This window comes from Babylonia areolata, chromosome 24 (assembly GCF_041734735.1).
Source record: "Babylonia areolata isolate BAREFJ2019XMU chromosome 24, ASM4173473v1, whole genome shotgun sequence".
NCBI lineage: Eukaryota > Metazoa > Mollusca > Gastropoda > Neogastropoda > Buccinidae > Babylonia > Babylonia areolata.
This window is the reverse complement of record NC_134899.1, coordinates 2,336,161-2,348,745: the sequence shown is the minus strand read 5'-3', so window position 1 is coordinate 2,348,745 and position 12,585 is coordinate 2,336,161. Positions and strand designations below refer to the sequence as shown.

General features: G+C 44.0%; 1 protein-coding gene across 1 annotated transcript in view; it reads right to left on the bottom strand.

Annotated features, from left to right (window-relative positions):
* The window catches only part of LOC143299009 (uncharacterized), a 61,720-nt gene that overhangs the window by 22,767 nt on the left and 26,368 nt on the right, over positions 1 to 12,585 (bottom strand). Inside the window, exon 8 of the mRNA XM_076612079.1 lies at positions 9,402 to 9,479. Coding sequence (XP_076468194.1) covers positions 9,402 to 9,479 — 78 coding nt within the window. The remainder of the gene's footprint in view (positions 1 to 9,401; positions 9,480 to 12,585) is intronic.

The following is a 12,585-nucleotide window of genomic DNA, read 5'->3' as shown; positions in this document are numbered from 1 at the left end:
CCCAGGGCAGAACAGTGTGTGCAGGTGTGAAAACTGTCACCTGTAATGACAGTGAACCACAAACCCCAGGGCAGAACAGGTGTGTGCAGGTGTGAAAGCTGTCACCTGTACTGACAGTGAACCACAAACCCCAGGACAGAACAGTGTGTGCAGGTGTGAAAGCTGTCACCTGTACTGACAGTGAACCACAAACCCCAGGACAGAACAGTGTGTGCAGGTGTGAAAACTGTCACCTGTAATGACAGTGAACCACAAACCCCAGGACAGAACAGTGTGTGCAGGTGTGAAAGCTGTCACCTGTACTGACAGTGAACCACAAACCCCAGGACAGAACAGTGTGTGCAGGTGTGAAAACTGTCACCTGTAATGACAGTGAACCACAAACCCCAGGGCAGAACAGTGTGTGCAGGTGTGAAAACTGTCACCTGTAATGACAGTGAACCATGAACCCCAGGACAGAACAGTGTGTGCAGGTGTGAAAACTGTCACCTGTAATGACAGTGAACCACAAACCCCAGGGCAGAACAGTGTGTGCAGGTGTGAAAACTGTCACCTGTAATGACAGTGAACCATGAACCCCAGGACAGAACAGTGTGTGCAGGTGTGAAAACTGTCACCTGTACTGACAGTGAACCACAAACCCCAGGGCAGAACAGTGTGTGCAGGTGTGAAAACTGTCACCTGTAATGACAGTGAACCACAAACCCCAGGGCAGAACAGTGTGTGCAGGTGTGAAAACTGTCACCTGTAATGACAGTGAACCACAAACCCCAGGGCAGAACAGTGTGTGCAGGTGTGAAAACTGTCACCTGTAATGACAGTGAACCACAAACCCCAGGGCAGAACAGGTGTGTGCAGGTGTGAAAGCTGTCACCTGTAATGACAGTGAACCACAAACCCCAGGACAGAACAGTGTGTGCAGGTGTGAAAACTGTCACCTGTAATGACAATGAACCACAAACCCCAGGACAGAACAGTGTGTGCAGGTGTGAAAACTGTCACCTGTAATGACAGTGAACCATGAACCCCAGGACAGAACAGTGTGTGCAGGTGTGAAAACTGTCACCTGTAATGACAGTGAACCATGAACCCCAGGACAGAACAGTGTGTGCAGGTGTGAAAACTGTCACCTGTAATGACAGTGAACCATGAACCCCAGGGCAGAACAGTGTGTGCAGGTGTGAAAACTGTCACCTGTAATGACAGTGAACCACAAACCCCAGGGCAGAACAGGTGTGTGCAGGTGTGAAAGCTGTCACCTGTACTGACAGTGAACCACAAACCCCAGGACAGAACAGTGTGTGCAGGTGTGAAAGCTGTCACCTGTACTGACAGTGAACCACAAACCCCAGGACAGAACAGTGTGTGCAGGTGTGAAAACTGTCACCTGTAATGACAGTGAACCACAAACCCCAGGACAGAACAGTGTGTGCAGGTGTGAAAGCTGTCACCTGTACTGACAGTGAACCACAAACCCCAGGACAGAACAGTGTGTGCAGGTGTGAAAGCTGTCACCTGTACTGACAGTGAACCACAAACCCCAGGACAGAACAGTTGTGTGCAGGTGTGAAAGCTGTCACCTGTAATGACAGTGAACCATGAACCCCAGGACAGAACAGTGTGTGCAGGTGTGAAAGCTGTAACCTGTACTGACAGTGAACCACAAACCCCAGGACAGAACAGTGTGTGCAGGTGTGAAAGCTGTCACCTGTACTGACAGTGAACCACAAACCCCAGGACAGAACAGTGTGTGCAGGTGTGAAAACTGTCACCTGTAATGACAGTGAACCATGAACCCCAGGACAGAACAGTGTGTGCAGGTGTGAAAACTGTCACCTGTAATGACAGTGAACCACAAACCCCAGGGCAGAACAGTGTGTGCAGGTGTGAGGGGACAGGTTTTGCTGTGGAGATGGGTCAAAGAGAGAGTATGTGTGTGTGTGTGAGTCAATGTAAGAATGAGTGAGTGAGTGAATGTGTGTGTGTGTGTGTGTGTGTGTGTGTGTGTGTGTGTTAATGTAAGAATGAATGAGTGAGTGAGTGAGTCAGTGAGTGAGTGAATGTGTGTGTGTGTGTGTGTGTGTGTGTGTGTGTGTGCGTGTGCGCATGCATGCGTGTGTGTGTTTCAAGATTTGGCGCTATATGAATTTGCATTATTGTTATAATTTCATAGAATACTAAAAGAAGACTAGTCATTCCATCACAAAAGTCAATCACATTACTGCCAATGTGAAAACTCTGACATGATCCGTGGTGGGGAAGGGGTTGGGAAATGGAGGAGGGGGTGAAATGGGACACAATCACCATCACAGTCCATTCTGTTACACACTGCCATGCTTACCTTGAATATACTAAACACTGACATACAAATACATGAGCTATGGTGTCTAATTTCAACTCAATTTGATAATTAAATTTTGGGTAATGAAAGTAATATAATATATATATGTCTACCTTAAAAAGAAAATTAGCAGACAGACGAATGAATGTTCACAATAAAAAAAAAACCCAAAACAAAACAAAAAAAACAACAACTCAATTTGATATCCAATTATCCAGGTGGGTGTGTACGACTGGGTAGGAGTTGGCTGAGGGAAAGTTGAGAGGGGAAAAGTGTGTGTGTGTGTGTGTGTGTGTGTGTGTGTGTGTGTGTGTGTGTGTGTGTGTGTGTGTGTGTGTGTGTGTGTGCGTGTGTGTGTGTGCATGTGTGTGTGTGTGTGTGCATGTGTGTGTGTGTGTGTGCGTGTGTGTGTGTAGAAGAGTTCTCATGCAGAGGCTTAATCTTAAAAGAGCTTCAAGTCAGACAGAACAGACCCCATGATCCTAATTAATCATCAACACCTGATGTCCTCTACACTGATGACTGATATGGCTGATGATATAAGTGAGATGTTATATCAGTACAAGGGGGAAAAAAAAAATCAATTTTAAACTAAAATCATTGTCATTATTATCATTATCATGATGACAATGATGATGATAACCTTTATTACGATTATTAGTATGATACGTTTTGGTTTTATTTGTTTTTACAGTGAAAAGGACAAACAGCAACCACCATGGTCATGTTACAGACAGATGACATGAAGAATTCAGACCTGTTTACCCTGTATTTGTGTTTGGTGTATTCTTGTCAAACAAATGGTGTACTCCTCCTCAAAACAGTGTACCAAGCAAACATATCCAAAACTGGCATTTCAGTAACTGTACAACTGCATCCTTTATCTATTGCAGACTTCAGATTAATATTATCACTATCAGTACTACTGATTTCAGTTTTGCCCAGCTGACCATCCAGGGCCAACTCAAGACTATGGTCTTTTTTGACTCACTTGTGTAAGCAAAGTGAGTCTATGTTTTAACCTGGTGTTCGGTTGTGTGTGTGTGTGTGTGTGTGTGTGTGTGTTTGTGTGTGTGTGTGTGTGTGTGTGTGTGTGTCCATGGTAAACTTTAACATTGACATTTTCTCTGCAAATACTTTGTCAGTTGACACCAAATTAGGCATAAAAATAGGAAAAATTCAGTTCTTTCCAGTCATCTTGTTTAAAACAATGTTGCACCTCTGGGATGGGGGAAAAAAAGAAAGAAAAAAAACAGAAGTCTAATTATATGCAAACTGCATTTACTGTTATATTTATATTTTTTGTATTCTCTAAACTTGGCACTTTGATCTGATATTCTGACCCAACAACAAGAGCAGTCATTATTATCCTTTTTTGTTCAAACAGGAACTTCTTTCGCTAAGCATGGAAGTTTTATTTATTTTGCAAACGTTTTGGTGCAGATAGTAAAAAAGGGAAATTACTCTGTAATTAATGCTAGGGGACTTAATTTGCTTTGAACTGATCTTTCTCATCTTAAACATTACATTTTGAAATTATACTCAATACATATCACAAGTGAGTCTTGAAGGCCTTGCCTCTCTTGTTTGTTTTTTTTTAACCCCCACTGCCAACAGCAACATGCAGAGTTAAAACAGGAAAGCCATCATGTGCACAGTGGGACAAACGGTGTCAGGAATTGGCAGATTCAAGTCAGATTCTGTTAGGTGGGGTCAACAGTTACTGTTTCACACTGGCCTGGTTGGACAACTTTCCTTGAAAATTCATTTGCCAGGATGGCCACACCAGGATGAGTTATGTACTCAGAGAGAGAGAGAGAGAGAGAGAGAGAGAGAGAGTGCCTGCATGTTACTGTATGTTTCAGGCATTCACATGACCTGGGTGTGGGGGGTTGGGGGTGGGGGTGAAAGAGGATGGTGAAGGGTGGATGTGGGGGGGGGGGGAAGAGGATGGTGAAGGGTGTGTGTGTGTGTGTGTGTGTGTGGGGGGGGGGGGGTGTGAAAGAGGATGGTGAAGGGTGGGTGTGGGTGTGGGTGTGGGGGGGCTGGGGGTGAAAAAGAATGGTGAAGGGTGGGTGTGGGGGGCTGGGGGTGAAAGAGGATGGTGAAGGGTGGGTGTGGGGGGCTGGGGGGTGAAAGAGAATGGTGAAGGGTGGGTGTGGGGGGGGGGGGGGCTGGGGGTGAAAGAGGATGGTGAAGGGTGGGTGTGGGGGGCTGGGGGGTGAAAAAGAATGGTGAAGGGTGGGTGTGGGGGGCTGGGGGTGTGAAAGAGAATGGTGAAGGGTGGGTGTGGGGGGCTGGGGGTGAAAGAGGATGGTGAAGGGTGGGTGTGGGGGGCTGGGGGGTGAAAAAGAATGGTGAAGGGTGGGTGTGGGGGGCTGGGTGTGTGAAAAAGAATGGTGAAGGGTGGGTGTGGGGGGCTGGGTGTGTGAAAAAGAATGGTGAAGGGTGGGTGTGGGGGGCTGGGGGGGTGAAAGAGAATGGTGAAGGGTGGGTGTGGGGGGGCTGGGTGTGTGAAAAAGAATGGTGAAGGGTGGGTGTGGGGGGCTGGGGGTGAAAAAGAATGGTGAAGGGTGGGTGTGGGGGGGGGGGGGGGGGGCTGGGGGTGAAAAAGAATGGTGAAGGGTGGGTGTGTGTGTGGGGGGGGAAGAGGATGGTGAAGGGAGGGTGTGGGGGGGGGGGGGTGAAAGGTGAGTGGGGTGGGGGGTGAAAGAGGGTGGTGAAGGGAGGGTGTGGGAAGGTGAAAGGTGAGTGGGGTGGGGGCTGAAAGAGGGTGGTGAAGGGAGGGTGTGGGGGTGTGTGTGAAAGGTGAGTGGGGTGGGGGGGTGAAAGAGGGTGGTGAAGGGAGGGTGTGGGGGGGGGGTGAAAGGTGAGTGGGGTGGGGGGGTGAAAGAGGGTGGTGAAGGGAGGGTGTGGGGGGGTGAAAGGTGGGTGGGTGGGGGGGTGAAAGGTGGGTGGGTGAAAGAGGGTGGTGAAGGGAGGGTGGCGGAGGGGGTGGGGGCTGAGGGAGGGGGTGAAAGGTGGATGGGTGGGGGGTGAAAGAGGATGGTGAAGGGGGTGTGTGTGTCGGGGGGGGGGGGGGGAGGTGAAAGAGGAGGGTGAAGGGTCACAGTTCCCAGAGAGGAAAGATAATGCAGAAACAGCTGTTCTATCTAAACAGGAGGCTGCTTGGCAACGGGGCTGTCCACACTGCCTTCTGACCTGTGTGACTGTCAGTCCGCTCAACAAAACTGGACTTTTGACCCCTCCCCTGAGGGGGGGAATAAAAAGAACATTGAAATAGGACGAAATCAAATTTTCGAGTTTCCGATACAACTCCCCCCCCCCCCCCTCTCCCCCCCCCCCCCCACCGCCTCCTTTCTACCACCCACAGTCTGATCATGTAACAGGGGGGTGGAGGGTAAGGAGAAGCACGTTTGCATTAATACAGGAGGTGGTGTTCGGAGGAGGGGAGCAAGAAAGAGTGAATGAGTGTGAGGGGAACACAAGTGAAGGGGGGGGGGGGGGGACAGAAGGAAGGGATTGCAGAGGTCGTGTTTGTGGTGACTTAAGTTACAAGTCTACAGAATGGCTGCTCCCCTTTGATTATCCAATGCCAGGGAGAGAGAGACAGTGAGAGGGTGAGTGAGACGGAGACAGAGAGAAAGAGAGTGAGACAAACAGACACACAGACAGTCAGACAGATCACGAACAAAGTACAGGAGGGGAGGCAGGGTGGTGACAGAACGACGAGAGGCAAGGTAAGTACAGCATGTAACCCAATCACTCCAGCAGTTAGTGAATCACTTTACAGGTGAAAAATGAACACAACTGAACTGCTACTTTCCACAAGTTTCCATTGCTCTTTTAGTTATATACTTATGCATATAATTATGTTAATGTCACTGTATGAATGAAAGAATGAATTATTCAAAAATGAAAGAATTATTTTTTTCTTAAGAAAAAACGAAGAAACAGCATTCCTCCTGAATGTACTTCTACAAAAAAAAACAAAACAAACCCAACAACAAAGAGAGAGAGAGAGAGAGAGAGAGAGAGAGAGAGAGAGAGAGAAGGAGGCAGAAATCATCTACGAGAAAAGGCTTTAGCGAAGTACACTGACATGGCATGGCTGTATATGTCAACCCACAGAAAAGCGCATACATGATGAATAGCAGGTACAATATCGCCTTCAGTGTCAACTGTGCACGTCTTACAGGTCACCAACACCCTGACAGGGATGGGGGAGGAGGAGGGGGGAGGTGTGGAGGCCTCACAGAAATGGTTTGTACTGATGATACTCTGGCATACAGCATGGCACAAGCTTTGACGTTACTACATACCTGTTGTCCTCCTCGCTGACAACACATCAGGCGCACACACAATGTATATCCAAACACACATGCGCCTCAAGCACATGCACAAACATGCTCATAGATAAACAGCACATACGTGCAAGAAAAAAAGACATGTTAAGCTGCCAAAAAACTGAGAAACACACACATGTATAATCATTATGCGCAGGGTCAACACACAAAAATGTGTGCATGCATACACACACACTAAAAGCACACACTGACAACTGAGGAATGACCTGGAGAGAAAAAAAAAAGCGAAAAAAAAAAAAGCGTGAGAGACGGAAAAAAAGAGAGGGAGGAACAAATGAAAGAGAGATGGGGAGATAGAGAGAAGAAAAAAGAGACAGTGAGTGAGAGAGAGAGGGGGAGAGGGAAGGAATAAAGCAGGTGGACAAAGTGAAAGAGAAGGCACACCCACTGAACACAGAACTCTGCCTGCCGCCTGCTTCTTCTTTGGTTTCATTTTGTGTAAAAGCAGATGTGGTGTAGCACATATGGATTAGTCCACATGCTTTGTCGCCTCCTTCAAACTGAATCTCAGTGCCACTGTTTAGTTGTTGTTGCTGTTGTAACGCTTGGACCTTACACCTGGAATGAGCTCCCTATTTCGCTTCGTCAAAGCTCTGCACTCTGCTCTTACAGGTGTGACCTTAGTACCTTTGTCTTTCCTAAATGGCTCTGTCAGGTCTGGCCTTAGTACCTCTGTCTTTCCTAAATAGTTCTGTCAGGTCTGGCCTTAGTACCTCTGTCTTTCCTAAACATCTCTGTCAGGTGTGGCCTTAGTACCTCTGTCTTTCCTAAATAGTTCTGTCAGGTCTGGCCTTAGTACCTCTGTCTTTCCTAAACATCTCTGTCAGGTCTGGCCTTAGTACCTCTGTCTTTCCTAAACATCTCTGTCAGGTCTGGCCTTAGTACCTCTGTCTTTCCTAAATAGTTCTGTCAGGTCTGGCCTTAGTACCTCTGTCTTTCCTAAATAGTTCTGTCAGGTCTGGCCTTAGTACCTCTGTCTTTCCTAAACATCTCTGTCAGGTCTGGCCTTAGTACCTCTGTCTTTCCTAAATAGTTCTGTCAGGTCTGGCCTTAGTACCTCTGTCTTTCCTAAATAGTTCTCTCAGGTGTGGCCTTAGTACCTCTGTCTCCTAAATAGCTCTGTCAGGTCTGGCCTTAGTACCTCTGTCTTTCCTAAATAGCTCTGTCAGGTCTGGCCTTAGTACCTCTGTCTTTCCTAAATAGCTCTGTCAGGTCTGGCCTTAGTACCTCTGTCTTTCCTAAATAGTTCTGTCAGGTGTGGCCTTAGTACCTCTGTCTTTCCTAAATAGCTCTGTCAGGTCTGGCCTTAGTACCTCTGTCTTTCCTAAATAGCACTGTCAGGTCTGGCCTTAGTACCTCTGTCTTTCCTAAATAGCTCTGTCAGGTCTGGCCTTAGTACCTCTGTCTTTCCTAAATAGCTCTGTCAGGTGTGGCCTTAGTACCTCTGTCTTTCCTAAATAGCTCTGTCAGGTGTGGCCTTAGTACCTCTGTCTTTCCTAAATAGCTCTGTCAGGTCTGGCCTTAGTACCTCTGTCTTTCCTAAATAGCTCTGTCAGGTCTGGCCTTAGTACCTCTGTCTTTCCTAAATAGTTCTGTCAGGTCTGGCCTTAGTACCTTCCTCTGACCTAAACAGTTCTGTCAGGTCTGGCCTTAGTACCTTCCGCTGACCTAAACAGTTCTGTCAGGTGTGGCCTCAGCACTTACATGTGTCTTAAAGTCTTGTCGTTCAACTCTCTGAATCAGAGTTATGCACGCGTGTGAATGACAGGTGTGAAAGTGCTTTGACTTGCACAAGATTATGAGCTATATAAATAATTATACTCTTTATCATTATTATTGCTATTCCTCATCTTCTCCTCATCATTATTAGTATTATTATTAATGATAGTCTGCAGACACAGATAGTGCACTCAAGTGGTCCATATGCATACAATGTGACCATATGTGAGAAAAGAAAAAGGGGGTAAAATATTGAACACTCACACACTTTCCCACACCCAGTACACACACACACACACACACACAACAAAAACAGACATGAAATGAAAACACACACTTTCCCAAGTCATGTACACACAAACAAAAAGACAAATGAATTGAACTCACACACCACATAACATCACCCAGAAATAAAGCGATGAACAATTTGAACACTTAACTGACTCATCAGTTTGCTGAACTACTACACTTTATTCTGTTCATGCTCACATTGAAAACAACAACAACAACAACAACAACTACAACAACAAAACTCAACAAAAGTGGATGAAGTTAATTACACAGTATTACTGAAGCTACAGATCCTCTGCTTCCTTTTGAATTCATGCACGCTTGACAAAAACTTCATATTTTGTATCCCAAGTACAGATTCCTCTGTAACACACCACGGTTGCTTCCCTTGCACCGGGTGCGGGGATTTCCATTCCTCAGTGGGCATGTTCAGTTTTGCTTTCTCAGTCAGTGAATCAGTGGTGTCCTAACTTGCTGCTTTTGGCTTTGATGATGCTACGTGCATTTTGTGCATGAAATATGGCTGTGACAGCGCACTCAACTACTGCAAGACTGGATCACACAAACAGCAGTGCGGCTGCACTGGTGGGGTACAAAGTGTTAGTGCAGCTGCACCAATGGGGTACAAAGTGTTCAAGCCAAAAGACAGGAAAAAACAGCACTGACCCAACACAGTGACTCACGTGATTTTAAAGAGATGCTCAAAGTCGAACCAGAAGACCACACCAAAGGCCATCAGATTGGACACCTGAGCAAGCAGACTGAAATACAAAATGTACACATTATTCACCTTTATAAGTAAACTGAAATACAAAATATACACATTCACCTTAAACAAGGAAACTGAAATACAAAGTGTACACATTATTCACCTTAAACAAGGAAACTGAAATAAAAAATATGCACATTATTCACCTTAAACAAGTAAACTGAAATGCAAAGTGTACACATTATTCACCTTAAACAAGTAAACTGAAATACAAAATGTACACATTATTCACCTTAAACAAGTAAACTGAAATACAAAATGTACAGATTATACAGATTATTCACCTTAAACAAGGAAACTGAAATACAAAATGTACAGATTACACACATTATTCACCTTAAACAAGGAAACTGAAATACAAAATGTACACATTATTCACCTGAAACAAGTAAACTGAAATACAAAATGTACACATTATTCACCTGAAACAAGTAAACTGAAATACACAATGTACAGATTATTCACCTTCAACAAGTAAACTGAAATACAAAATGTACACATTATTCACCTTAAACACGTAAACTGAAACACAAAATGTATTCATTATTCGCCTTAAACAAGTAAACTGAAACACAAAATGTACACATTATTCACCTTTAACAAGTAAACTGAAATACAAAATGTACACATTATTCACCTTAAACACGTAAACTGAAACACAAAATGTATTCATTATTCGCCTTAAACAAGTAAACTGAAACACAAAATGTACACATTATTCACCTTCAACAAGTAAACTGAAATACAAAATGTACCATTTATTCTCATTAAGCATGTTAACTGAAATACAAAATATACAGATCATTCACTCTCAGCAAGTAAACTGAAATACAAATCATACACTTTATTCACACTGAGCAAGTAAACTGGAATACAAATCATACACTTTATTCACACTGAGCAAGTAAACTGAAATACAAATCATACACTTTATTCACACTGAGCAAGTAAACTGGAATACAAATCATACACTTTATTCACACTGAGCAAGTAAACTGGAATACAAATCATACACTTTATTCACACTGAGCAAGTAAACTGAAATACAAATCATATGGATTATTCACCTTGAGCAATTACACTGAAATCAAAATGATGCAAATCATTTCCCTTAATCCAACAGTTCAGACAAGTGAGGCATTAACTCACTCACTGCCATTGTCTGCATATGCGGACATCGTCGGAGAAAGTGTTGGATGCCAATGTCCGCATATGCGGACTTGGATTTTAAAAAGTCGTGCTGTCGGAGTGACGCGTCGGATGGGAAAATCAAAAGCAGATGTGATATCTTACGTCACCTCTGGTCAGCTTTTCATTCGCACACGCTGCGTGTGTGTCGCGATAAGCTCAACCACAGTTGATAACAAAGCGTGCCCCCTGTCAGCTTTGTAAGTTGTTTGACAAAATGGCGTCACGGCGAAGTGTTCGACACGGTCGGAGAGGTGAAATGTTACTCAGCGTCGAAGATGCTGTGGAAATGATCCAAACTGAAGGCTCTGATGTCGAAGGAGATAATGTTGATTCTTCGGACAGTGAATTTGAACCAGATCCCGATGAACTAGAAGTAGATTCGGCCGCTGAAGAGAGTGCTTACAATGGAGAGGAAAGTGAGGAACATGTGCCAGCAGATGAGACAGACACAGACGACGAAACCACTGAGGAAACGGACGATTTTGCAAGTGTTTTCACCAGTGATTGGACTGACAATTTTTTCCTTTTTCCCTCATGCACATCCCTTCACTGGCATACCAGGTTTGTCAGCTGACTGGCCAGTCAACACCCAGCCGGTTGAGTTTTTTTCTTTGTTTTTTGATTTTCATTATGTAGAGACAATATTTTTTTTTGTATGTGTGAATTTCAACTTTCTTCACCACCTGTTCATACTTCATTGCATGCACTAGGTCTTCAGTTCCTCAAATAGTGTTAGAATGTGATGTGGAACATGTTGGTGTACCTTTCTGATGGGTGCAAAAATGCTAAAAAATACACAAAATATGGATACCGCGATCAACATCAAGATGGTGAGTAAATACTTTGATTTTTTGCACACATATGGAACAACATTCCTTGCATACATATACTAAATATCAATTGTGTGGGTGTTTATTTGGTTTTTTTTTTACAATTTTTTCCCCATCCTATACAAACCCTGGGTTTTCAGGGATTGGCAAGGGCAAAAACTCGTGGCATGGAGTGAGTTAACCCATAACAATGAAATGTCTGAGGAATGGGGAACAAAGTGTTTGCCATTTCGCATTGTCTTGTATTGCATTACTTGTTGTCACAACAGATTTCTCTGTGTGAAATGTTGGCTGCTCTTTCCAGAGAGCATGTCACCACAGTCAGACATCTCATATAATTAAAAAAAAAAAAAATTCTTTCATCAAATTGGATGTTTCTGCAGAGTTAGGCCAGGAACTATCATTTTGTTGCTGTGGGTTCTTTAACCTGCGCTTATTAGTGACACTAATTTTTCCACCGACATGTTCACTGCATATGAATATTTTAAAATGGATACTGCATTAACTGGATTGAACATAAAAGAAAAATTGAATCAAATGTTTCTTTCAGTGTCGGATTGGTTTGTGCAGATCTATAAATGTTGCAGTGTGCCTGAGTCGATGCCATATTAAAAGAATATCTTAAACAATCGAGATATGTCAAGAAAACATGATTTAATGATGTCATTGCTTCAAATACATTAACATTTTCATTGTGCAACCCCCTTGTTCCAGTGACGTCAGATGCGGTGTAGTGTTGGGGGTTAGACTACTTGTTTCTGAAATAACATCTGTGGTTTGATCCACCTGGCATGCCTGGTTTTTCTTTCTTTTTTTTCTTCTCTTTTTTTCCCCCCAAGCTTATTAATATTTAATACAGGACCCATTTTACTGATTTTTTTTTTTAAATCTTTTTTTCTCTTGATTCCTTTACTGGATATACAGCGCGTGTCACAAATGAGTCTTGAAGGCCTTGCCTCTTGTTTTCCAATAATATGAAGTCCATGGCCGAAATATCTGGAATGCTCTTTGCTTTATGTTTTTCAGAAACTAATATGGCTACTGGGGAATGGCAGGTATGTTTGATAATGATGCAGA